Source organism: Amphibalanus amphitrite, unplaced genomic scaffold (assembly GCF_019059575.1).
Source record: "Amphibalanus amphitrite isolate SeventyFive unplaced genomic scaffold, NRLGWU_Aamphi_draft 001203F_arrow, whole genome shotgun sequence".
Lineage (NCBI taxonomy): Eukaryota > Metazoa > Arthropoda > Thecostraca > Balanomorpha > Balanidae > Amphibalanus > Amphibalanus amphitrite.
In genome coordinates, this window is record NW_024882697.1 from 128112 (window position 1) to 155801 (window position 27690).

Consider the following 27690-nt stretch of genomic DNA (forward strand, 5'->3'; position numbering starts at 1 on the left):
ATTTACATTTTTACATTTTTTTTTCAATTTTTTTTTTACTTTTCGAAAAAAAACCGGAATATATGTGATAGAACGCGTTATTATGACTAAATCCAGCATGTGTTAGCTAAATTTCTTCAAAAATGGCCAAGTTATACGCATTATTGCAAAAAAATTAACAAATATTAATTTTTCAAATCAATTTTTCACCACGTTTTTGACATCGTACGCCAATATAAATAGCACCATCGTGTTCCTGAGCTCAAACTGCATCCAATAAACACCTTTTCTGTTGAAAAATTATAACTTCAAAATTTGACCTTTTTTGACCTGAAAGTGACCTGACCTAAGCTAAATTTGACTCAAAATGACCTTGAATGACACAGACGACATCAAATTCAAAATATTTGGCCTAAATGGACCATAAAACATGTGTCACGTGACCGACGCATGACATAATATTTTCGTGACCTGTGATGACCTGACCTTGACCTGAAAATCAAAGTACAAGTTTGGTACCCTCAGGGTATCTAGAGCATATGTTCACGAGTGTGTGAACCAAAAATGCGCCTGCTCTGACTTTTAAGACGGCGGCCAGAGCCCAAAACGTGAACAAGCCAAAATGCTAATAATTTTTACTTTGACCTGACCTCTGACGTCATCGGTGACCTCAAGGTCAATGAAATTAGGTTTCGTTCGACAGTTTATCCGGGGCTATCAGACGCCGTTTGAATTTTGACGATCGGCCCAGTAGTTTCGGAGTTAGGAGGGGGGGGGGCTATGAATACCCTCCCCCCCCAGTAGGGCGTGTTATACGCAGACCCCAGTGGGGCGCGGGTTAATGATGAGATATCAAATGTCGTGTTCCATCAATCTCATCAACGTGCTTCTTTTAATTTTTTCCGAAGCATGCATATTTCTGTTCTCAACAACTGTCCTAGAATATCTCGTTTATAATTGGTCATCATGATATTTTCCCTTGTTACATTTGTTGTTTTGCATATTTTCTTTTAGGAGAAGACAGCTGACATCTTTTCGCTCGGATGTGTCTTTCACTACATCATCTTCCCCGGACAGCATCCTTTCGGCGATATGTCCGACAGGATGGCAAACATCCAACAGGGAAAACCGTGGTGAGTATACGATTTCCTCATAAAAGGGATTTTGGTTACATAACCTCGAATTGTTGTTGCGATTTACCAGGCCTGAAAATAAGAAAAAAAAACTAGAGTGACGCAATAGGCCATTATTCTTCGCCCGAGTGGGGGGGGGGGGGCTTTTTTGGCCACACCTGCCAATTTTTTGCGCGTGTAAAGAAAACCGCGGCGTGCAGCGCCGCGAAACTTGTTATAGCTTATTATACATCAAGTTCGCATCTTGTGTTTAAATTTTGACCCCAGGTCACGTAAGGTCAGGTCACCAAGTCAAGTTAAGAAACCATGCCTCTAAAAAAAAACTTTGTGATTCTGTCATTCGTACAGTTTACATCCCAGAAGTTTGAAACTCGGGATTTCGCATGACGAGACCAGTGTAAACAATTCGTGTATCTCAGAGTTTTCATATCGGTGACCTAAGGTCAGGTCAATTTTGCGACCTATCCATAATAAGTCAATGGGAGAAAATTGAAATGCTCTTTGTTTGGCCGAAAACACCCTCAAACATCGTGACATAGGTAAACATGACATACTGATCCGAAAAATTACGCTGGTGACCCCTTTTATGCCCCTGAGTCATCTCGGGTCATGAAACGTCTCAAACAGTTTTTTGACAATAGCTTTAGATATAGACATGCTAGAGCGCTGAAAACACCATGAATGTGTTCAGTGAACAGCAATACGAATCGAATGAAATGCAACATGACCTTTTCCGTGACCTTGACCTGGGTCAAATTTTCAAGTTGACCTTTTCAAATTTCAGGTCATCTTATAGCTCATTCGACGTGTCTCGACGAGACAAACGAGAGGCTGGTAAAATTAGCGTCATACAAGCTTTGAGTGAGAAGTTATGATGCAAAAACTTTTTCCGCAAAAACGTTCAATTTTTGTAGTTTTGCCCTCTGGAGGCTAAACTGTTGACCTTAGGTCAAATCTTAGAAAAATACTCAGAAAGGCCTTTGAAAGGAGCTATCGAATGCGCTTGTCCGCAGCGCTGTAGCTCTATTGGTTCCCAACTTATGCGCCGATTTGTAAAAACGATGTCAAAATTGGTACAAAAAAAATCGTGAAATTTGTATCTTTGGTGACCTCCAGTGACCTCGGCGATGACCTGATCAAAAATGACCAAATCCGGCACCGCCTCGGCTATTTCCGTACCCACGACAGCCTGGGGGGGGTCGGATCCGACCCCCCCCTGTTATATCGAGAACCAATGGTTGCATCGAGCCCCGCGAGGCGGCGTTCGAAAGGTCTCTACGAGACCTTCCCAAAGCACTCTTAAGATTTTAAGATTGAGGTCAACATTCGGGTCAAGGTCAGGTCAAAGGTCAAATTCTGGGGTTTTGCATGATAAGGCTTACGGACAGTGGAATCGATAGCTGCTGCTCGAAACTCACCACAAATGACCTCAAAGACCTAATGAAGGTACCATGTGCGTATAGGGGTCATACTAAGTACGGGTCAAGGTCAGGTCAGGTCACGAAAGGTCACGGTTTTCACTTTCTGCTACATGGGCGTGCGACACATGTTTTATGGCTTATTTTTCACGCCGAATCCGATGTAATGGTTATATGTGACCCTAAGTCACTGTGCTGGTGATAAGTGTACATTGAAAGCATAACAAAAAACGTTTATACCATACATAACTAAACGAGGGCTAAGAAAAAAAAAATCAATTTTTAAACTTTTTATTTTTGACATAAAAATGCCCTTTTATAGACGAGCTTTGTCCCAGGAATCTAAGTGGTGTCATTTGTTTTCACATGCGATGTTCAGAAGTGCCTCTAATTCACAAAAATGTTTATGACGTCACCATACCCTATGCATGTTGGAGCTATTTTTACAATTTGGGAGTCAAAAATCAAGATCGAAAGGTGAAATTTGGGACATCTATTGTTCAAATAGAGCTCTATAACATGTATTCCCGTTTTTTGGAAATTCCCAAAATTTTGGATTTTATCAGCTGTTTTCCAAAAAATATAGTTTTTTGAATTTTTAGGGGTGAAAAAACGCATTTTATGGAAAATCTGAGATAACCATTTTTAAGATCTCGTTGAGCTGCGTATATTTATGTCCTTAATTTGCAATTTGCTTAACCCTCGCCCGCACATGGGGGGGTGGTTGCCACCCCCCCCCCCAGGCAGTCTTTCTGCTCTGCACTCAACATTTTTAGAGCTAGAAGGCTGATTTTTCGTATAGCTGCTCGTCTATCCTTTCTTGATGTCCACTGAAAATTTCAAGTTTCTGTGATTTTTGGTTTCGGAGATATGACCTTGTTTTTCAGGTCATGTCATGACCCAAATGGCCAATTCTCAACATCTTGCGTTTGCCATGGGTCTTGTGAGCTTTTGACACCCTGATTTCGGCCTTTTTGCCAGTCTTACCTCCCACCTATCATGGAACATGTTGTTCGACGATGTACAGGGGTCAAGGTCAGGGTCAAGGTCAACCTGGGTCATCTAAGATAATTGCGTTTTAGGCAAGCTGAACTTACTTTTTGTGAAGTTTTTTGACTGCATTTTTGGTAAAAGCTTCTCAGATCATGATTTCATGTGATATGGACCCAAAAACAATCGGTGCATACATCAGTATACACACAGACACACACAGACATACAAACACATATAATTGACCTTGACCTAACTTGACCTGAAATGACCTCAGCAGCAAAATTCTGGTCGGATAGTGTGACAAAGACGTTCTAGCTGGCTTGGCACCAGAAAATAGCATCGTCATCGGTATTTGATAAGCAGCGCACTTGATATCCAACGGTGACCCAGAACAACAACATTTTTTAGTTTGACCTGACCTGGAAGGTCAATGACTGACCTGATAAGGTAAAATTGGGTATCATTGGATTCGTCTCTTCCCAAATAATCTTTTTGGTCTTTTCTGCTAAGCTCTATCTCCAACAGGAACGAAATGGCGCGGGGGGGGTGGCAACCACCCCCTCCTCCCATGTGCGTTCTAGGATGAGAAAATGGCATGTGCGGGCGAGGTTAACCCGGCAGTTGCTGGGATATTTCGCCACCCACCGTTTGCTGGGGGGGGGGCGTTAAACGCCCCCCAGGGCTGGTAAAAAAGCAAATTGCGTCCCCGACCAAAAAATGAGAGCGAAAAATGACCCCGACCTTTTACGATTCATGTATGCAGGCTGCATGCAACTACGATGCGCGTTTCCTTAGGTTTCATTTCTATATTTTTTACGAGCAGTCATATGTACTAAATTGCTTGTCAGACTCGCGCTTCGAAATTTCCAGTTTGTTAATTAAATGTCACGGCATCACTCGGTCAGCGGGTAGCGTAACAGACGAAGAACCCGGAAAGGGTAGGGGGCGCAACGATCGTCGAACAGATGCAGTAGGTGTCGCTATTGTATCGGTAGCTCACAACGACGACGGCTAGAAACTATCGACCCCGCATGAATTTACCATGTCCAACCGGTGCGACCCCGGTTCCGAATCTAGTCGTTTGTCTAGTCGTATAGCTGGCTACAACTGGTCGTCAATCAACCCCGCTTGAAATAGCACAGCCGACAGCGGGGTCGGTGTCTAAGCGTTTGTTAGAATGTGTTTGATCATCTGGTTTGATCTAGTTTTCGTTAGCAACTGTCGACGGTAGTTTTGCTGTTAACGGAAGTGAGTTGTGGCTACTAATTGTTCATAACCATGTTGTAGGTATGTGTTAGGTATAGGGGCTTTTTATGTTCTTGTTAAAGGGGATATACGTTGTGGATTCCACGATATTTTTTACTTACGTTTAGTTTCTGCTTTATTTGAAAGCTATTTATTACTGTAAAAGTTTACTAAATGTGGCAATTTTGACCCCGGGTACTTGAACTTTTACTGGTACTGTGTCCCCGACGACGTCAATAGGACATAACACTTTACCAGTCCTGACGCCCCCAGCCGATAACTCGAGAACCAATAGGCGCAGCGAAACGCACGAGGCGGCAAACGAAAGAGCGCGACGAGACGCTTCAGATGAGTACTTTAAAATTGAATTTTGAGGTCACAGGTCGGGTCAAGGTCAGGTCAAACACCTGAAATCGGGCTTTCAGTAGCATGGACTTCAGGACTTCGCAATGGGCGCCTCTCGCCATAAACTCTGTCAAAACGGTGCATAATCCATCTTATAAGGCCTACAAGAGTGTCAGCTCCATATAGGGGTCAGTCAAGCATAGGTCAGGGTCAAGGTCAGGTCAACCGGGTAGGCACATATCCCCGAAAATCAAAACTGATATTCGCAGCCTGTGACACATGTTTTATAGGTAATTTGTGGCGTAGAACACGATGGTGACATTCATTTTATCATATGTGTACGTGTTTGGCTCAAAAAGCTCAATTTAAGAAATTCATGTATCATGATCACGAAAAATTGCCAAGATTCAGTTCAAGATTTTGGAAAATGCGGAACGATAATCAATAATTGAAGATAGCCATTTGATTGATCATGGTATTGGCAGTCCAATGGCGTTTACGGCATGTCTGTATGTCTATTCTGTGATTTTATATGATTTTTTTAACATATGCCGTTTTTGGTCGAAAACTCAGAAATCATGACGTCACTAAAACCTCGATATCTCAAAAATTTTCCGACCGATTTTTTTGAAACTTGGTCACAATAAACTTCAATCAATTCGCTACAGGTACCCAAAATTTGGCGCGCCTGCGGCGCGCCGTTTTAATGCTATGGCCCGGCGAAAAAGTGGGGGCGTAACCCTGATTTTTGTCGATTTTTAAACATTTAACACTTTTTGACTTAACCCTCGCATGTGTGCGGCGTTTGCCAGCTTCTAATGTGTAGGGGGGGGGTCGGTTGGACCCCCCCTTGCCGTTTGGCCCCTGATCGAGCTAGAGCTTCGCGGAAAAAACGAGCGTGTTGCCCGTGACGAGAGGAAGCCGATGATACCCAATTTTAAGGTCCTAGGTCATTGGTTGACCTTCCAGGTCAGGTCAATGACCCAAAGTCGGGAAAATCGGGACCTGTTAGAAAGTCGTAAAGTGTGGCTGCTAAGGGGTTTTTCGGGGTGCTGATCACGAATATCGTGTTAGTTTTGATCACAGATGATGTCTTGAAGCATTTAGACCAGGTCGGGTCAGGTCAGGTCAGGTCAACCAGTAGGCGTCGTGACGGGTATTCGTAGTACGTGTCAACCGCCTCTGACAGCTTCGTAACATGTTACGAAGTCACCAAAACTACTCCGTAAATGTTCAAATGGTTGCTAAATTCGAATTCAGCTCCAAAAACTAGCCTAGAAACATGTAAGACTCGAAAAAGTGACCCGAGGTCACCCGAGGTCACCAAAGGTCAATGACCTGACCTGACCTTCAGGTGACCTTGACACACACGGGAGTAACATCAAATCACATGTTTGAACGTTTGAAACCACGAAAAGCTTGCAAACACGCGGCTAGTGCGAGCCGACATACGCGGAATCGCGATTCCTGCCAAACATGGTCTCGGAAAAGAGGTCACAGGTCAAAGGTCATTTGGGTCAGGGTCATGAAATTTTCAGGGTAGGTGTAAAATTGGTCAATGCGAGGGTACTGAAAGTTTCGTCGCGATCGGCCGCTTTTTACGCGAGTTATTCGCGAAAAACCATGGGGGGGGGGTCCATCCGACCCCCCCCCCTACACATGCGAGGGTTAAAACGCCATGTAGTTACGTCACTAAAACCGATATATCTAAAACAAAAATTGGAATTTTTTTTCTTAAAATTACACAGGAGACGTCAAATTGATGGGGGAGAAGGTATGCCAAGTTTCAAGTTGATAGCGTAAGCGGTTCATGAGTTATTCAAGAAAAACGGAGGGAGGGGAGGTCGGATCCGACCCCCCCCCCCCCAGCGGTCGCGGGCTAATTGATTCTGAAAGCTATTGTAGCGAGCTATCTGTTGCTTTTTACCGCGTCTTTCTAGCTTGCTTACTTTTTGAGATAATGGTGTGGCCAAAAAGGCCCCCCCCCCACCATGGCAAAGTTGGCAGATAGGCCCAGCCGGGCGCGGGTTAAGTAGGGGGGGGGGGATGTCACTACTTAGTTTCGCCATAGATACGTCCAGTACTGATGTCATTGGTTTCGATCCCGGTGAAGTCAGTGCTGTCTACATCCGGGAATTCATTGCACTTGGTTCTCATTAGAGGTGGCCATATTGCTTTGTCCCGTGACAACACATTTGCGTCGTCGGGATCGAAATTGGCTGTAAACAAACCGCTCAGTGTCGCTACCTCCTATATATGGCCTTGTTGATTTTTCATTCTACTTGACCTTTGCACGTGACATCTAGCATAATCCATGCTTCTTTTTCATGACAAAATTTTGTTCGGCGTGCTTCCAAGGAAAATTTTTGAGTATCTATATTTTAACCCGCGCCCCACTGGGGGGGGGGGCTATTCATAGCCCTCCTCCCGTTTTTCAGCAATAACTTCCAAACCACTTGACGTATCGACGCCAATCTTTCAGTACTTTCGGCTGCATCAATTTGACACCTTGTGTCAAAATTTCAACTTCGTAGCTATTATAGGTCGGCCGGAAATGACTTCAGGGTGACGTCATGTTCGGCCGATTTCGACGCAAAACATTGAACCACAGCAATCGCTCTAAAGAGCTCAGTTTTTAAGGCCGGAACACAGCTTTTAAGCTCGCAAATCGCGTCTCGCTTCTCCCATTCTCCCAAAACGGCGGCGCGCAGCGCCGCCAAATTTTCAGTACCTTCCCGGGCATCAATTTGACACCTTCACACCAACTTTCAAGTCTTAGGTCACCTTAGGTCAGGAGTTATTGAGGTCAAACTGAGGTCATGTTCGAGCAAAAATGAGCAAAAAACATGCAATCTTGAAACGCTCACCAAATCTACAGTTATCAAGCAATTTCAAAGTTATTTATATGGTCTAGTAGACAAAAAGCGGCGCTACAAAACTGCTATATCGGATTTTTGAAATTTTGGGTTTTTGACCAAAAAAATCAAAAAATTGATTTTTTTAGAAAAACTTTAAAAAAATCAAAAAAATTTTCCGAATATCGAAAAAAAACCGGGATATATGTGATAGTCCCTGCGCTGTTCTATATACATACCAAATTTCAGATCGATATCTCGTTTTTTGGTCAAGTTATAGCGAAAAAACTGTTAAAAAATGATGACGTCAAATTTTTGAACTCATTTTTTAGCGATTCTACAGACCACGTACGTCAAAACAAAGACCACCATTGAACTCCCCGTGACGAGCTGCATCGATTCGATACCCATTTTATGCAAAAATATAAACTTTGAAATTTGACCTAATTTGACCTGACCTTGACCTGACCTTGACCTGACCTTGACCAAAACGTGACCTAAGCTGGCCCCAAAGGCTGCCTGACCCACATAATCGCATTTGTCGTGTAAAATGGACCATAAAACATGTATCACACGACACTTTCATATTGTGACCCCCCCGTGACATGACCTCTGTGACCTGACTTGGTATCAGTGACCTCAAATAGCAAAATATGTGTTTGAAGAACATTTTCCCATCGATGATTTTCAATGAAATGCATTTTACTCGATTTTACAACGCATTTCTTGAAATGCCTGTAAACGGTGAAAATTGGACCTTTGACCTGACCTATGACGTCATCGATTTGACCTAGGTCAATAAAATTGGGTCACAAGGTAGTTCCTTGATAGGGCTATCCAACACCGTTTGCCGCTTGTCGCTAGGTTGCGTGGTTCTCGAGATCGTAGGGGGGGGGGGGCAAAATGCCGCCCCCCCCCCCCCAACCGGGCGCGTTGCTCGGCAGAGCCCAACGGGGCGCGAGTTAACCTGTGCTGATTTTAATCAATGATCTAGGAGAACGTCATTTAAAATACCAAAGCTAAAAAATTTCATCGAAAGAACGCCGCATAAAATTTTATCATGAAACAGACGCATGGATATGCTAAGATGTCACGTGCAAAGGTCAAGTGCAATCAATAATCAACGCGTTTCAGCCGCGAGTTGGGAGTGCAAAGCGTTTTCCAAGCGGGAGGCGTTTTCGACGCGAGTTGTGAGCTGAATTGCAAGTGAAAACACAGTGAACGAAGCGATTTCCGCGCTTGACGCGAGTTCGACGCGATTTGCAAGCGTGTGCTGTGTTCCGGCCTTTAACCCGCGCCCTGCTGGGGGGTCTCCGCGCCGCCGTTTTTTATACACCTTATCATACATCAATTCTACACATGTTGTAAAAATTTCAGACCAAGGTCATTCAAGGTCAGGTCACCAGGTCACTTGAAGTGATCTCACCTCATAAAAAGTTTCAATGTCTGTCATAGCTACGCCGAGTGACCGATCGCTTTGAAACTTTCAGCGATTGCTAAGAGCAATAGCATGTACAAAATGTTTATCTCGGAATTTTGATATCGATGACCTAAGGTCAGGTCAATTTTGCGACCTCCCCATTATAAGTCAATGGGAGAAAATTGAAATGCGCCTCTTTTGGACGAAAGACATTATAAACACTCCCAAACACTGAATTACAAGTGTTTTAGACACACTGAACATGAAAATGGTGTCCGTGACACCTGTTTATGCCCTGAGGTCATCTTAGGTCACGAATGGTATCTAACAGTTCTTCGCAAATAACTTTTGATAGAGGCATGCTTGAGCGATGAAAACGCCTTAGATGTGTTCAGCTCGACGATACGGATCGACTGATATGCAACATGACCCTTTCCGGTCAGGTCATGACCTTGACCTGAGGTCAAATTTTCAAGTTGACCTTTCAATGTCAAGTTATAGTTCATTCGATGCGTCTGGACGAGAGAAACACGATGCCGGTAAAAGTAAGCTCGTACAAGGCTTGGGTCAAAAGTTATTGCAGAAAAACTGTTTCCGAAAAAATCGGCTATTTTTGTAGATTTTGCCCTCTGCAGGCAAAACCGTTGACGTTAGGTCAAATCTGAGAAAATTACTCAGAAAGGGCGTTAATAGGGCTATCGAATGCGCTTTTCCGCGGCGCTGTAGCTCTATTGGTTCCCGAGTTATGCGTTGGCTTCTTGGAAATTGTCGACATTCGACCTGGAAATCGGCGAAATTTTGCCTTCAATGACCTCTGGCAGTGGCGTATTCAGGGGGGGCATGGGGGCCATGCCCCCCCTTTCCGCCCAGCCGCCCAGATGGCGCCCCAATTAGCGCCGACTAGGCTGATGCTGTTTTACAGAGGGAACATAAATTAAAAAGTGATGTGCAGGCAGGGATCGAACTAAAGATATCTTTGGGGGTGCCTGGACACCCCTATGTCCTCCCGGGCACCCCCAAATAGGACCTGAGCCCCCCAATATTGAGGGGCACCCCTCCGGAAACCAGAATATTCCAAACCCCCAGGGTCGATGGCGCCCCTGAAGAGCCGCTGGCACCCACCTGAACGGAACAGTCGCCCCATTAAAGGTTGATGGCGCCCCTCTGAAGTTCACAGTTGCCCCATTCGGCCCCATCCAAGATCGATGGCGCCCCCTGAAACCACTGGCACACCTCTAAAGCACCTGCATTCTTCTCAAGATCACAGTCGCCCTATCTGAGATCAATAGCGCCCTCAAGAGAGTCACTAGCGCCCCCTCCTTGAGACTGAAGTCCCATTCAAGCCCAATGACGCCCCTCCAGAGCGTCCAGTGCGCTTCTGAAGATCACAGTCGTCCTCATCCGAGGTCGCTGGCGCCCCTCAAAAGTCACTGGCGCCCATCTAAACGGAGATCACAGCTGCCCCATCTTAAGATCGATGGCAACCCTCTGAAACCAATGGCGCCCTTCGCACCCGGCGACCCTCTGAAAATCATATTCGCCCCATCCGAGACAACGCCCCTTGAGACTACAGTCGCCGCACCCAAGCTCAAGGCGCCCCTCTAGACTCTAGAGCGTCCGGCGTCCTGCTGAAGGCAACAGCGGCCCCATCCATGCCCAATGGCGCCCCTCAACGCTCTTAAGATCACAGTCGCCCCATCAATCCAAGGTCGCTGGCGCCCCTCAAGAGCCACTGGCGCCCACCGGAACCGGGACTTCATTCGTCCCATCCTAGATCAATGGCGCCCCTCTGAAACCGCTGGTGTCCCTCTGAAAATAACAGTCGGACCATCTGAGATCAATGGCGCCCCTTCAGAGAGTCTGACGCCCTACTGAAGGCAGCAGTGACCCCATCCAACATAACACCCCTCTAGATCACCCGGTGGCCTTCTGAAGATCACATTCGCCCTATCCGAGTTCGTTGACGCCTTCCAGTAGTCACTGACGCCCATCTGAACGAAGACTTCAGTCGCCCCGCCCCATTCAAGATCTTAGCGCTCCCCCTTCCCCTCAGAAACCACTAACGCTAGGTAATTATTTGACAATGGGGCTCTCTAATCGACACCAAGGGCCCTTTTAAAGATTCAGCAGCCAGGCGGCGCCGAGCTGGGCTAGGATGTGCCAAGCGTTCCTTATAAGGCAGCCTCGTTAGTGCCACCCCTCGTTGCAATACCGCCCTTCAATGTGACGCCGCCCCTTCACCGTACAATGCCACCCCTCAATGCAAGTGGTGCGTCTCAGCACAGTGCCGCCCATTATTGCGATACTAGGGGAAGTTGGGGGAACGCCGAATACTTTTTTCTGACGCCCGTAGCACGCAAGGTAGACAACATAAGCTATTCTTGTTGGCGTCATTCGAGAAGCCAGTCTTTTGCCTTTCAAACATACCAGGCGCATTTGATGAATTCGCATACCGTTAAGCGCACAAACTAAAAATATCAAAGAAGTGACTTTTTCGGCGTTGCCCCGGACTGCGGGAAAGCCGAAAATGGGAGAAATGATCTACGGGGAATGCCGAAATTGATGTTTTGCCATTTTATCTCAAACTTTATCCAGAATTCATCAAAGCTGACGCTTTTTTCAATAGTTTGAGGACGCTTGGTGCACACTGGAAGTTATAATTGTGTGATATAATAAGAAAAGGCCAGGTAAATCATTCCTTATAGGAAACAGGCCGTTGTGTCAGTTAAAAGTGTAATTTGTGTGACTAAAATATGCGTTGCTATTCTACAGCAGTAAATTCCACGTAGCGTGCTTTAACGTGCGTAGTTGCACGTTTTCGGCATTACCCCAGCCATCCATACTTTCATTTGCAGGCCCATAACTTTTCAACGTGCTGTATGAATTTCAAATAGTCAGCACGCTTATGCAAAGACATGCTGAAGATTACTTGACCGAATTGGCCAGACAAACGGTAGCATAATGAGCAAGAAATGCTGCTTCAAAGGCGCATGTAGTACAAGGGAAACGTACCTTGAAAACGCTCTTGGCGCCCTCACAGCCGAAGTATTCCGAACGACGACTCGTAACAAACATGCGATAATTGGTAGTCACTTAAGCTTCAGAGCATCACTGACAGGTTGCACCCATGTCGTACAGTTTTCGAAATATCTCGAATTTCGGCTTTGCCCCAACTCCGGCATTGCCCCAACTTCCCCTACCCCCGCCTAGCAGTGCGGTGCCGCCTCCAGCGTATGAGTTTTTTTTTTTTAATTGAACCTGCTAACCATTTTTAAGGTTAGGTCGAACTGGTCGAAGGTCAGGTCACCAGAGACAACCGAAAATCAAATTTCGCCGATTTTGACATTTTTCGACAAAGTACTCGTAAGTCAGGATTCAGAAAGAAATTGAGCTACAGCCCCGCAGCAAAGCGCATTCGATAGATCTTTCTTATTAATTATCTCAGATTTGACCTAAGGTAAACGTTTTAGCCTCAAAATATACGTTTTCGCGGAGGACGTTTATCTGTAATACCTTTTGACTCAGACCTGCACGAGATTAGTTTAACCGGCATCGTGTTTCATTTTTCGACACGAATTAAATGAATTAGTATTTGACATTAAAAGGGCATTTTGAGAATTTGACCAAAGGTGAAGGTCATCACCTAACCGGGAATGATCATATCGCATATTAGTCGATCCGTATTGTTGAGAAGGAAAATAATTATATAAGGTGTTTCATTGCTCTACCATATCTCTATCAAAAGTTATTGTCCAAAAACTGCTGAAGACCTTTCATGGCCTGATTCTGATATGACCTCAGTAACATAAAAGGGGTCACATGACGAGTGAAATTTTCCGATTACATGTGCATATTTACCTGTACCCAGATGCTTGAGGGTGTTTTCGTTCAAAAGAAGAGCATTTCAGTTTTCTCCCATTAACCCACGCCATGCTGGGGGAGGGGAGCGTTTTTACGCCCGCGCCATGCTGGGGGAGGGGGGCGTTTTTACGCCCCCCTTAGGTTTTTTGCGAATATCTCCAAAACGACGTCGCGCAGCGCCGCCGTTTTTGGTACACCTGTTCATACATCTTTTCCACACATCTTGTGAAAATTTCAGAACCGGGTCGTTCAAGGTCAGGTCACGTCAAGTGACCTTACCTCAGAAAAAGTTTAAAGGCTCGCTATAGCTACGCCGACTGAACGATCACTTTTCAAACTTTCAGAGATTGATAAGAACAAAAATATGTATAAAATTTTTATCTCGGACTTTTGATATCTATGACCTAAGGTCAGGTCAGTTTTGCAACCTCTCCATCATAAGTTAATTGGAGAAAATTGAAATGCGCCTCTTTTGAACGAGTGTGGTTCAAAACCCTCTCAAACATCGGTTCATAGGTAAACGCAACACACTGAATCATAAAAATGCACCTGTGACCCTTCTGTGTGCCTCTGAGGTCATCTCAGGTCATGAACGGTCACCAGCAATTCTTTGGCTATAACTTTTGATAGGGACGTGCTAGAGCGGTGAAAACACGTCAGATGTGTTCAGTTCGACGATACGGATCGACTGATATACAGCATGACCGTTTTCGGTCAGGTCATGACCTTGACCTGAGGTAAAATTTTCAAAATGACCTTTCAAGGTCAACGAATGGTTCAATCGACGCGTTTCGACGAGAGGAAGACGATGCTGGCAAAATAAATGTCGTCACTGTCTTGAGTCAAAAGTTATTGCAAAAAAATGTTTTTAATTAAAACTGCAATTTTTGGAGTTTTTGCCCTCTGGAGGCTAGTGACAGTCAGTCACTGGAGGCAGTCATGCATGTCCACAAGTAGGGGCTGCACGCACTAGACATCGAATTGTAAAGGTGATTTGTGGAGAAAAAATCCAGAACGTATATCAGCGTTCGGTCGCCTCTGACTGCAGTCGCTGCTGGTATGACAATGAGTTGGGATCTCATGGTGGATCTTATGGTCTTAACCCTCGCCGGCCGAGGGGGGGGGGGGGGAAGGCCGGGTGCCGCCCCCCCCCCCCCATAGGGTTTTTTTCGCGATAGCTCCGAACACGCTGGCGATAGAAAGCTGAAACTTAGCATACCTGACCTTTGATCCAAGCCGGATCTTTTGACACCAACCGCATTTTTGGGTCAGGCCAGGTCACTGACCTATGACGTCATAAGTGAACCTCTGCACGGTCTTCAGATGTCGCAACTTCGCAACGCCCTCACTGCCAGAGGAGATGTCACAGGGAAATGAAATTTGCAGGATCTAGTATCCATTATGATTCCCACAACTTGTATATCTCTGATTTTTCCTAAAGGTCATATGAGGTCAGGTCATTTTCGTGACCTCACCATTATAAGTCAATGGGGAAAAATTCAAACTGCTATTCTGGCGCCGGGAACGATCTCCAACTATCTCAAGCACACAGAATCGTGATTTGATGCACTCCTTGCAAGGTTAGATGCGTCACTTTTGCAATGTTGACCTTCCGTGACGTCATTTATGACGTCATCAAGGTCATATTAGTTTTTCATCAATAACTCATGATCAAATTGAGCTAGCGAGTCGAGAAAGCCACCAATGGACTCAGGAAGACCTGCCGACTCGAATGATATGCGACATGACCTCTTTCGACCAACTTCGTGACCTGGGGGTGCTGACCTGACCTTGACCTGAGGTCAACACCCCAAGTTGACCTGACCCAGACAAAAAGTATATCATTCGACGCGCCTGAGCGAGGCGAACACGATGCTGTCAAAATCGGCGCTCTGCGGCCGTTTTTTGCGAAGTTATTCACCAAAAACTGAACCGTACCTTGGGGCACTTGACCTGACCTCAGAGGTCACCGGTTGACCTAGGACCTTAAAATCGGGTACCAATCTCTGCGTCTCGTAACGGCGCACACGCTCGTTTTTTCCGCGACGCGCTAGCTCCACCAGGGGCGAAACGGCGAGGGGGGTCGTACCCGCCCCCCCCCCCTCGGCCGGCGCGTATGTAGAAAACCAATAGGTCCGGCGAGGGTTAACCCTCGCCCGTAAACGGCGATCTGCCACCTTCGCCCATGCAGGGGGGGGGGGTTGGTGCGACCCCCCCCCCCTTGGCGTTTGAAAACGGAGCGTCGTAGAGCTTAGCGGAAAAGACCAACGGATTGCTCTCAACGAGATCTCGCGATTGGTGGTATATTTTTTGGTCCTAGGTCAACATTTGACCTACTTTTGACCGGTCAAAGGTAAATTTTTCGGAAAAAAATAGACTTTTTCAACTTTCCGCGGCGATTGCGGCAAAACGGTGGGAGATATCGACTTGAAACCTTCACTTTCGTGTTCCTTGATCAATTCTCTATCGTTTGGTATGTATTTCGTTTCCCTAGCTCTAAAAATGGCGCGTTGGGAGCGCCGGAAGTCGGCAAGGACACAGTCGGCGGCAGAAATTCGAAAAATCAAAATTTAAATTTTTGAAATCTGATTGTATTTCTGGATTTAGAAGGTCCATTTGCTCCCTATAGAAGCTAATATTGCTGCATATTCCCATTGAGGTGACAAGAATTAGCAAAATAGTGGTTCGGGCGCTTTTCAAAAATAGTACCGGACGCTGTTCCTCTAGTGACGTCATAGCTCCATGACCTGACCTGACCCAGTCAAGTTTCTTATACCATATGATAGCCAATACTTGCCCCAACATGCATGGGAAGTTTCATCACGATCCATCAACCGATGTCCGTACCACCGGCAGGAAACCTCGGGCGTTGGCACTCAGTTTGTGAAAATCCGGCCGGAGGCTGTTCCCTTTGTGACGTCATTATTCCGTGACCTGACATGACCCGGTCAATTTTTTTTTATCAAAAGATGCGCAAGGTTTGCCCCATAAGGTACCCAAAATTTGGCGGCGCTGCGCACCGCCGTTTTTGCACTATTTCTGAAAAGCCTCAGGGGGGGTTGCACCAACCCCCCCTACATGGGCGAGGGTTAAATGTTCAAGTCTTTCCTTGATCCCAATTTAGGCAATGAGTCGCAGCGTGAATCCTACATACGTGCGGTTTGAGAATCTAAGCACGGCCACCCCGGTCGACCACAGGCTGCAGCCCACAGGTCACTTTGGATCAGTGAGTAAGCCCGTATTTTTTTTTTTTTTGCAAAGAATATAGATTGTGCCTATCGATCAACGTATATTTTACCGCTTCGAATTCGCATGGATGCGTATTTTGAGAATAAAATGTCTGTAGCCTGAGCTCGCTTCCTATATCATGCTTAAAATGTATCAAGATAAAGGTTTTTTAACCCTCGCCCGTAAACGGCGATCTGCCACCTTCGCCCATGCAGGGGGGGGGGGGTTGGTGCGACCCCCCCCCTTGGCGTTTGAAAACGGAGCGTCGTAGAGCTTAGCGGAAAAAACCAACGGATTGCTCTCGCCGAGATCTCGCGATTGGTGGTATATTTTTTGGTCCTAGGTCAACATTTGACCTACTTTTGACCGGTCAAAGGTCAAATTTTCGGAAAAATAGACTTTTTTCAACTTTCCGCGGCGATTGCGGCAAAACGGTGGGAGATATAGACTTGAAACCTTCACTATCGTGTTCCTTGATCAATTCTCTATCGTTTGGTATGTATTTCGTTTCCCTAGCTCTAAAAATGGCGCGTTGGGAGCGCCGGAAGTCAGCAAGGTCACAGTCGGCAGCAGAAATTCGAAAAATCAAAATTTAAATTTTTGAAATCTGATTGTATTTTTAGATTTGGGAGGTCCATTTGCTCCCTATAGAAGCTAATATTGCTGCATATTCCCATTGAGGTGACAAGAATTAGCAAAATAGTGGTTCGTGCGCTTTTCAAAAATAGTACCGGACGCTGTTCCTCTTGTGACGTCATAGCTCCGTGACCTGACCTGACCCGGTCAAGTTTCTTATACCATATGATAGCCAATACTTGCCCCAACATGCATGGGAAGTTTCATCACGATCCATCAACCGATGTCCGTACCACCGGCAGGAAACCTCGGGCGTTGGCACTCAGTTTGTGAAAATCCGGCCGGAGGCTGTTCCCTTTGTGACGTCATAACTCCGTGACCTGACATGACCCGGTCAATTTTTTTTTATCAAAAGATGCGCAAGGCTTGCCCCATAAGGTACCCAAAATTTGGCGGCGCTGCGCGCCGCCGTTTTTGCACTATTTCCGAAAAACCTCAGGGGGGGGGGGTTGCACCAACCCCCCCCCTACATGGGCGAGGGTTAATAAAGAAAACACCGGGCTGCAAGTTGCATTAATTTGATTAAAATCCAATGAATTAGTCATTGAATGAATCAAATGAATTAGGATGTCAGGTCATGACCACATTGTTGACCTCAGTTTGAGGTCAACGGGTCCGATATACCAACCAAATCACATACCACTATTAACCCTCGCCCGCACATGCCATTTTCCCATCCTAGAACGCACATGGGGGGGGGGGTTGCCACCCCCCCCCCCGCGCCATTTCGTTCCTGTTGGAGATAGAGCTTAGCAGTAAAGACCAAAAAGATTTTTTGGGAAGAGACGAATCCAATGATACCCAGTTTTACCTTCTCAGGTCAGTCATTGACCTTCCAGGTCAGGTCAAACTAAAAAATGTTGCTGTTTTGGGTCACCGTTGGATATCAAGTGCGCTGCTTATCAAATACCGATGACGATGCTGTTTTCTGGTGCCAAGCCAGCTAGAACCTCTTTGTCACACTATCCGACCAGAATTTTGCTGCTGAGGTCATTTCAGGTCAAGTTAGGTCAAGGTCAATTATATGTGTTTGTATGTCTGTGTGTGCCTGTGTGTATACTGATGTGTGCACCGATTGTTTTTGGGTCCATATCACATGAAATCATGATTTGAGAAGCTTTTACCAAAAATGCAGTCAAAAAACTTCACAAAAAGTAATGTTCATGAAAACCTAAAGATTTGCATGACCCATATCTCATGACCCCTGTGACCCAAGGGCGGATCCAAGGGGGGGGGGGGGCCAACGGGGCCATGGCCCACCCCAAGTCGGTCAAAGGGCGGCCATACTATCTTTTGCCCCCCCCCCCAAGACGGTAACCGGACAAAAGATCGTAAAGCAGAAGATCGTATGGCAGAAGATCGTAGGAAGTTGATCGTATGCAAAAGATCGTAATGGATAAAGATCGTACGGTATAAAGCTCGTATGGACAAAAGATCGTATCCGCTTAAGATCGTCAAGGCAAATAATCGTATGCCAAAAATCGTATGGGATAAAGATCGTACGGCATAATGATCGTATGGACAAAAGATCGTATGCGCAAAAGATCGTCAGCGAAAAAGATCGTATGCCAAAGATCGTATGGGATAAAGATTGTACAGTATAATGCTCGTATGGATAAAAGATCGTATTAGCAAAATATCGTCAAGGAAAATGATCGTACGAGATAAAGATGGCACAGTAAAGATATGGTATTCAAATGGTGCACCCCAACTCCAGCGCATACAAAGCTTATGAATTTCTGTGAACTCGCGACGTAAGTGGCCGTCTTAACCCGCGCCGTGCTGGTGGTTTGAGTTTTCCGTAGAGTGCTGGGGGGGGGGGGGGGCATGCTAACTAGGTTCCTGTGCCAGGTAGCGACACGCGGTAAGCGGCACTCGCAGAAGAAAAACCTCGGTCATTTTCAGGTCAGGTCAAAGGTCAGGTCACCAGAGGTCATCAAAGGTCAAATTTTGCCCATTTCAACAATTTTCAAAATAGCCGACGGCTAACTCGAGAACCAATAGAGCTACAGGGCCGCAGAAAAGCGCATTCGATGGCTCTTTTAAGGCCCTTTCTAAATATTGTCTTCAGATTGGACCTCAGTTCAATGGTTTAGCCTCCAGAGGGCAAAAACTAGAGAAACTTGCTTACGAAAAATATTTTCTGTAATACGTTTTGACTCGAGAGAGTTACGTCATTTTGCCAGCATCGTGTTCCTCTTCTCGAGACGCGTTGAAAACTATTATTTGACCTTGAAAGGTCATTTTGAAAATTTGACAACAGGTCAAGGTCATGACCTGACCGGAAAGGGTTATATGTTGCATATCAATCAATCCGTATCGTCGAGCTTAACACATCTGATGCGATTCGACCGCTCTAGTACGTCTCTATCAAAAGTTATAGTTACAAAACTGCTGGGGGCCTTTGATGACCTGAGATGACTTCAGAGGCAAAAAGATGGGTCATGGGTGCAATTTTCCGATTCAGTGTGTTAGGTGCAGAAAAGATGTATCAAAAGGTGTGCCAAACACGTTTTTGAGATATTCGCGAAAATCCTGAGGAGGGGACGTAAAATGCAGCACGGCATCAGCACGGCGCGGGCTAAGCTCGACCATACATTGATCTTGTGTTAGAGCTTAGATGGCTCAATGACACCTAACTTTTCAATATTCAGCAAGTGTGTGCTGTGAAAAAGAATAGATTCAGACCACAGCCTGAAGAAATGTCCACAATCGCAATGTTTACTCGCGCAGTTCACAGACTACCACAGGACTAATTCAGATAAGACTAATTGAAATTCAAAGTCAAAACTGCTTCAATTCTTAGGCTCCAGGAATTCCACGCCCTGCTGGGGGGGGGGGGGGTTGCTTAAACATCCACCCTCTAAATCAGCTCCTGGGTCACCAGACAAGCGGCAGGCGGCGAAAGCTCGTCAACAACATTACAAAATTATGTTTTGTCACTTTTTTTGGGTCAGGTCAAAGGTCAGGTCACCAGAAATCATCGAAAGTCGAATTTTCCGGATTTTTTGTTAGTTCGATAACTTTTTTGCGCTGTAGCTCGTGAACCAGCACACAAAGGGGCCCATGAGGCACTCCTATACGAGCCCGGTGGCACCCTTCTGAGTCGAAATACGGTCAGTGTGGACCCTGACGGCCAACTGGAGCCACAGATCCCCTCGGGCTCGTGTTAGGGACATTCGAGACCGGTGTGGGCTCTCTGAGGCGCCGGTGAGGGCCCTCACAGTCGCCGTTATGGGGGCTCTCGGAGAAATTGGCGTGGGACCATTACAGGCGGGTGTGGGTCCCCTAGGGCCTAGAGCCTGCCCCTGGTAGGCTGGTAAGGGCCCTTAGAGGCCAATTCAGTAATGGATGCTCGTCTCTTTAGTCGGTCCCACAATTTTCGTAGTTCAAAAGTTGTTTACGAAAAACCTTTTTGTCAATAACGGTCATATTTCCATTACTTGACCTTCCTCTGGACATCGGGAGCCTAAGCCATTGACCAGAGGTGAATTCTAATGAACATTATCAAAAGAACAGTTCAAAAGCTGCCGGTTGCGTTCTTGCGCGGCTTCCTACATATTATATTTTCTGAGATAACAGCACGTTATACGAGCAGCCCGTAAAATGGTTACATAATATTGTTAACTTAGTGGAGTGTGGCAGGAACCGAAGCCGGAGCCGCTGACATTTTGCACAGAGTCGAAATCGGAACCGAAGCTTCCAAAACTTTTGATCAAATGCTTTACGATCTTTTTCTTTCGATTGTTTTTTTTCCGTAAAATCTTTTGCGACTAACGCTCTTTATCCTACAATCATTTACCTACAAGATTATTCTATACGATTATTTACTTTAACAACTTTTGTCGCACGATACTTTACAACATACAATCTTTATCTTACGATTATTTTTCGATTTTTTTGTAAGATCTTTTTAAATACGATTTTTTGCTTTACGATCTTTTGCTAACGATCTTTAGTCGTACGATCTTTTGCAACATACGATTTTTATCTTACGATCATTTTCCTACGATCTTTTTTCATACGATCATTCGCTTTACGATCTTTTTCTGACGATCTTTCGTCGTACGATCTTTTACAACATACGATCTTTACCTTACGATCCTTTTCCTACGATCTTTTTCCATACGATCAATTGCTTTACGATCTTTTGCTTACGATCTTAAGTCGTACGATCTTTTGCGACATACGATCTTTATCATACGATCATTTTCCTACGATCTTTTTCCATGCGATCTTTTGTCTTACGATCTTTTGTCACGTAATCCCCCAAGACATAAGTCAAGAAAACTAAAAAAAATAAACATTCTCTAAGTTCCTATGCTGAAAAACTGAAATGTTGCTTTGATGATTGAGTGACCTTGGGGCAAACATGAAAAACTCTGCCAACCAGAGTCAAAATGGCCTGTGCCGGCGAAGGTTAACATGTAGGAGAAATTGACATGATATCACATTGTTATTCGCATTCATAGGCACGTGTTCTGTATTGTGTACTGGTTGGTTTTAATTGCAAATTTGTTGGAAAATAAGATTGTCATTAGGCACTTTTTTTAAGAAAAAGGTATTTTCAACGTTTGCCATGGCCAAATGTGTGATTCTGGTCAGAAAACTGAGGAATGATCATAACAACACTGAGTATAATCAACTTCAGCTTGAGAGATTTCAGAAGCTTCTTAATAGCTGAAGCTTCTTCATAGTTCATTAACACTATTAAACAGGAGCTTTCTTGTCTCATGCCTGAATGTATATGGATTTAAACCTCGCCCATATTGGCGTTTTGTCAGCCGCGAACGTATAGGGGGGGGGGGGGCGTTCCCCCATTGCCGTTTGGCCGCTGATCGAGCTAGAGCTTCGCGAAAAAAAAAACGAGCGTGCTGCCCGTGACGAGAGGAAGACGATGATACCCAATTGAAGGTCCTAGGTCATTGGTTCATGGTTGACCTTCCAGGTCAGGTCAATGACCCAAAAATCGGGAAAATTGGGACCTGTTAGAGCGTCGTATGTGTGGCTGAGCTTTTCCGGGGTGCTGATCACGAATATCGTGTTAGTGTTGCTCCCAGAAGATGTCGTCATGCATTTAGGCCAGGTCGGGTCAGGTCAACCAGTAGTGGTCCTGCCGGGTATTCGTAGTACGCGTCAACCGCCTCTGACAGCTTCGTAACATGTTACGAAGGCACCAAAAGTACTTCGTAAATGTTCACATGGTTGCTGAATTCGAGTTCAGCTCCAAAAACTAGCTTCGAAACATGTAAAACTCGAAAAAGTGAACTGAGGTCATCAAAGGTCAATGACCTGACCTGACCTTCAGGTGACCTTCACACCCATCCAAATGCATGGGACCAACATCATATCACATGTTTGAACGCTTGAAACCACGAAAAGACTGCAACCGCGCGGGTAATGCGAGCCAACATACGCCGAATCGCGATCCCGGCCAAACATGGTCTCGAGAAATAGGTCACAGGTCAAAGGTCACTTGGGTCAGGGTAATTAAAGTTTCAGGGTAGATGCAAAATTGATTAACTCGAGGGTACTGAAAGTTTCGTCGCGTTTAGCCGTTTTTACGCGAGTTATTCGCGAAAAACCGAGGGGGTGGGGGCTGTTCGACCCCTCCCCCTATACGGGGGAGGGTTAACAGAGGAAGACACAATTTCCCCTTACCTGTACTTGTTTTTGAAGTGTTTCAAGCGTCATTTTGAGAAGGTACTTTATTCAGTTAGGGGGTGCATGTGCACTCCTAAAACCCCTAATGCTCCACCATATGTCACTAACTAAACCCACTATTTGAAGTTATACTTAATGACACATGGGTAGTTTTCACTCAACATAGTAGGATAATTAAGCATTAAATGCAAAATTAGAGCTTGAGATTGTCCGGCATTTAGCCCAACAGGATACCTCTTCAATCGTCCTAGCTGAACCCAGCATAAGATCAGCTTGTCTGAACTCGGACACACCATCAACATTGCCGAGTCTGAATTTGAGCTCGACGCCGGGCCATGGGCCTGAACTTTGTGATCATGGGCGCGGGAGCTGGGGGTCAGTGGTGGCAGCCTGCCCCCACAACTCTGGGGCCGTGGGGGCGCTGCCCCACAACTTTTCATAGGGCTAGGAACCGTCGGGGCAGCCTGCCCTCCCTGAATTAGCGGTTGTGGGTCACAAAGGAAAACTAAAGGGAAGAAAAAATCCCCCTCTTTACCTGGCTTGACAGCTCATGTGGAAGATTGAAAGGTAGTGTGCCACCTTCGAATGATTTCCCATTTTATTTTTCCTAGGATAAGAAGCTTCTGTTTTTACCTAATATCGCAAAAAAAATAAAAAATGGGCCTAAAATAGTGCTTTTTTCGCCTAAAAGTTTATCGGTTTTTCGATATGTATAACAACTGTAGTGGACTGACCTGCAAACAGGCGTCGGCAACAATCACGAATGCGGTGCACATGTGACATTAAGCGAAGGTCATTATAGAGTTACGACGTACGGGAATGAGTTATCAGCTGTCTAATCGTAGACAACACAATGTCGAATTTAAACTGTAAGCCTGTATTGGCATTGTTTCTTTAATTTGGCTGTCGAACATTAATTTATGGTTTGAAATATTATTTTATGTAAAATAATTGATATGAAACAGCCGTCTCTAAAGTTATGACCCCATCTCACCACATGAAAGTGGCAGAAATGACAATGATCAGCTGACGCATTTTTCTTGGCCGAAGTCAGAGCGCGGCCCGACGCACCACCACCGCACCACAAAGTATGAGCAGAAGCCGCGCCCAAAGCCGGGGCCCCGGTAACGTGAGGTAGCCGAGTCGGTGTAGCGTGCGCTGACCCAAGCCGGGGCCGCGGCTTTGGGCGCGGTCTACCGCATCCCCGCGGGCAGCCCCGGGCTATCACATGACACCGGGAGGACGCGCGGCCCCGGCTTGGGTCAGCGCACGCTGCCCCGACTCGGCTACCTCACGTTACCGGGGCCCTGGCTTTGGGCGCGGTCTACCGCACCACCTAACAGGCATGTTCGAAACCGCAGGAGATGATGATGAACGGGTTTATTGAAACTTGATTGGATGAGCCTATCGGTAATAGCGATTTCAGTGTGTGCATTTATTGTTCATAGTGGTGTGAAATGTGGTTGGGGTACGACCGACAACCCGTCGGGGCGAATTTCGCACTGGGGTACTCAAAATTTGAAGAATTTAAGACGTTTCCATGAGTTTTGAAGGTATGGATAAGTTCTAAAAATCCGGTTCTCCTTATCTGGGCCATTAACTCCATACGGTCCAGGAAAGCTGGCACACTACCTTTAAGCCTTTATCCTACGTTACCAAAAAGGTAGTTCCTTGACTCGGCTGAGACAAAATATCTCACTTTTTGCAAATGTTTTCGTTTCGTTTTTTTTTCGATGAAAAGGCGAAGGGTGAAAAATAAGTGGCCTAAAACCGGTGAGAAAACTAGATTTGGGGGTACCCTAGGTTTGGCTAGTCCCAACCGGTTGCCCCCCCCCCCCCCCCAAGACGGCCGGCTGGATCCGCCCTTGCTGTGACCTAGAGACTAAAAATTTACTGGGACGAAGTAGTGCCCATAGGTCAACTTACACGCCAAATTTGAGCAAAATCGAGAGGTCATGGTGAACAATTGGAAAAAAATTAGGTGATTTGTCGTGGAATTGCCCTTTTATGAAAAATCGGCGAAAGCTGGTTCTTATACTCGTATTTTGCAACACCTAATAAATCATGCATGAACATGACGTTACATTTTAGACTGACGCCCCTGTCACTAGCTGACAATGGCGCCCCTCTCAAGGGCAAAAGTCGCCCCCTCGAGCACCATGGCCCCCCCCCTTTCGCTGATCTCTGGCTACGACACTGACCTCTGGTGACCTGACCTTTGACCTGACCAAAAAATTGACCGAAGTGATTTCGTCATTATTTTTGACGCTCTTTCGAACGCCGCCTTCTGCGTATCGCTACGTGGTCCAGGAGCCGAGTTAGAAGGGGGGGGGTGTTCAAACACCCCCCAGCAGGGCGTGGAAATCCAGGACCCCCAGCCGGGCGCGGGTTAAACTAGATCCAATTTCTTTGCATGAAAGGACTCAGAATTGACTGCTCTATCGAACTGCTATTTCGGATTTTCAAAATTGTGAAAATTTTGAAAGTTTTATATAATAAATTTCAAAATTTATATTTTTATATTTTTTTTCAAAAAAGTTTTTGACTTTTCCAATAAACCGGAATATATGGGATAGAACGCATGCTTATTAATAACTCTAGCACGTTTCAGCTAAATATCTTCAAAAATGGCCAAGTTGTACGCATTATTGCAAAAAATCACAATTATTAATTTTTCAAATCAATTTTTCAATACGTATTTGACATTGTACACATGGGTGGAGAACCTACCCCGGCCGGCCCGGCCGTGGCCGGGGTAACTTTCAGCCAACCCCGGCGCGGCCGGGGTAACTTTTTCACTCTTGTAATTCCTAAAACTGTGTCCAAACGAGAAAAAGCTGAGTTCTACCTACAAACACGGGCGTAGGAACGTCATGAAAAGTGGGTGGGCCACCCTGTCAAGGGGCCTCCTTTTCCAGGGGCCTCCAACTTTTGCCTCGTCCTGCTGGCTGCTTTCAAGTATGACCTCCAAATCTAGCTTCTGAGATCGGGCAGATGTACCCAGGGGCGTAACCGCTTAAGCGAACAGTGCAGAAAGTCCGCACCATTTTTAAAACTTATTCCCCCTCCGATTTTTTTTTAGAATCTATTTGCCGCAAACGGCGCATGACCCCTGAAAACCCTTACACAAATGTCTTCCTCGTGTCCCACGTGCCCCCATTAGCGTCATAGGCGCCCTCTTTGGCATATAAGCGCCCTAAGTATAGTCATCAGAATTCAGAGACATCCCTATATGTCCCACAGTCGCCCCGTTGTCGCATACAATGTGCGCTTATCAAAGGCGTCTCTCTTTTATGGATACTTGAAGGCGCCTCTCTTTGCCATGCCGGCGCCCCTGTTTCTAATGAATGCACCCCCATGGCATTGATCAATTGCAATTTGCAGACCTCTATTGCATGTGGACGCCCATATATGTAGGCCTCAGAGGCGCCCCTCTTTCGCATTGAGGCGCCCCTATGGGCTTCATAGGCGCCCCTCTATTGCACGTAGGTGCCCTACTGTCTCAGAACCTCTCCCCTTTGGCATGCAGACGCCCATCTTTCGTACGGAGGAGCCGCTGTGGTTCTTAAAGACGGCATGGTGCTCCCAGACGCAGATAGGGCTCTCGGAGTCGACAGTGTGGGACCTTCAGTCGCTGATGGGTGCCCGCCAGATGTGGACCCTCGGAGACGCCGGTATGGGGCCCTCAGAGATGCCGGTATGTGGCCCTTAGACTTTAGAGACACCGGTGTGGAACCCTCAGATACTTCAGTGTGAAGCCCAGGGATGCGGAGGCGGAGCCGGACCGGAGCCGGAGCCGCCGGAGCCGGCATATTTTGCCCGGAGCCGGAGCCGGAGCCGGAGCCGTCAAAAAAGGGGGCGACTCCGGCTCCTTTTCTTAAGAGGAAACAATTATTTACCTAGTTCGGTTTGACAGTACAAGGCGTAAAACAATGTGGTATTCAAAATAACCTTGTTATACAAATACAGAAGCAACGTGTACCAATCCCATCGCCTTTTTTTCTTCCACCCGTATTTAATTGATCGCATAGGGGATGTACTGAGTAGAAGCCGGAGCCGGAGCCGCCGGAGCCGGAGTCGCCGGAGCCGGATCATTTTACTCGGAGCCGGAGCCGGAGCCGGAGCCGCCATGACATTTCACCCGGAGCCAGAGCCGGAGCCGGAGCCGATTTTTTTCTCCGGAGCCGGAGCCGGAGCCGGAGCGGTCTGAAATTTCCACGGCTCCGCATCCCTGGTGAAGCCCTTACAATTGCTGGTGTGGAGCTATGAATGCGCTGGCTTAAATCCTTCAGAGGCCGGTACATGGACATTAGAGCTCAGTGAGAGCTTGTGTGGTGCCTTCAGTGGCCTTGTGGAGCCGTTAGACATCAACATGGTGCTCTCAGGAGCCGGTGAGTCCTCAGAGTCACCGGTGTGGGGCCTTCAGAGCTCCGAGATACTGGTGTGGGGCCCTCAGAGGTGTCGGTGTGGGTCCTTCAGATGTATGTATATGTTACAGGGAGTTTGAGAAATCCGTGAGTTTGCAAACTCCCTAGGGAGTTTGCAAATTCACTAGGGAGTTTGCAAACTCACTGACCGGTCAGGGAGTTTGAGAAATTTCAGAGCGATTGGGCCAAATTAAATCAAGTGTGTAAGATGAGGGTGGCATACGTGCCGTCCGTGATGTTAAAACAAAGGCGACTAGTGGTACGGCCTATATAACCGTCGCACGCTGACAAAAAGCTTACAGATCTTTAATTGTTTTACCGAGAAAAAAAAAGCTACTCGCGGCTATGTAGAGGGGAGGTTCGGAGCAACGTGCTCCTCCGTTCCGTCGTTGCCATCCTCAGGAATCAGCCCGAGCACAGATAACGCCCGAGGATACTGAAATCCTCCTCCACACCGAAACCCCCACTCCGGGCTGGACAGGCACC

General features: G+C 46.2%; 1 protein-coding gene across 1 annotated transcript in view; it reads left to right on the forward strand.

The window, feature by feature from the left end:
* LOC122371086 (serine/threonine-protein kinase/endoribonuclease IRE1-like) overlaps positions 1-27690 on the forward strand; it is a gene marked incomplete at its 3' end in the record, with an annotated part of 133332 nt that overhangs the window by 56874 nt on the left and 48768 nt on the right. Inside the window, exon 7 of the mRNA XM_043347176.1 lies at positions 994-1112. Coding sequence (XP_043203111.1) covers positions 994-1112 — 119 coding nt within the window. The remainder of the gene's footprint in view (positions 1-993; positions 1113-27690) is intronic.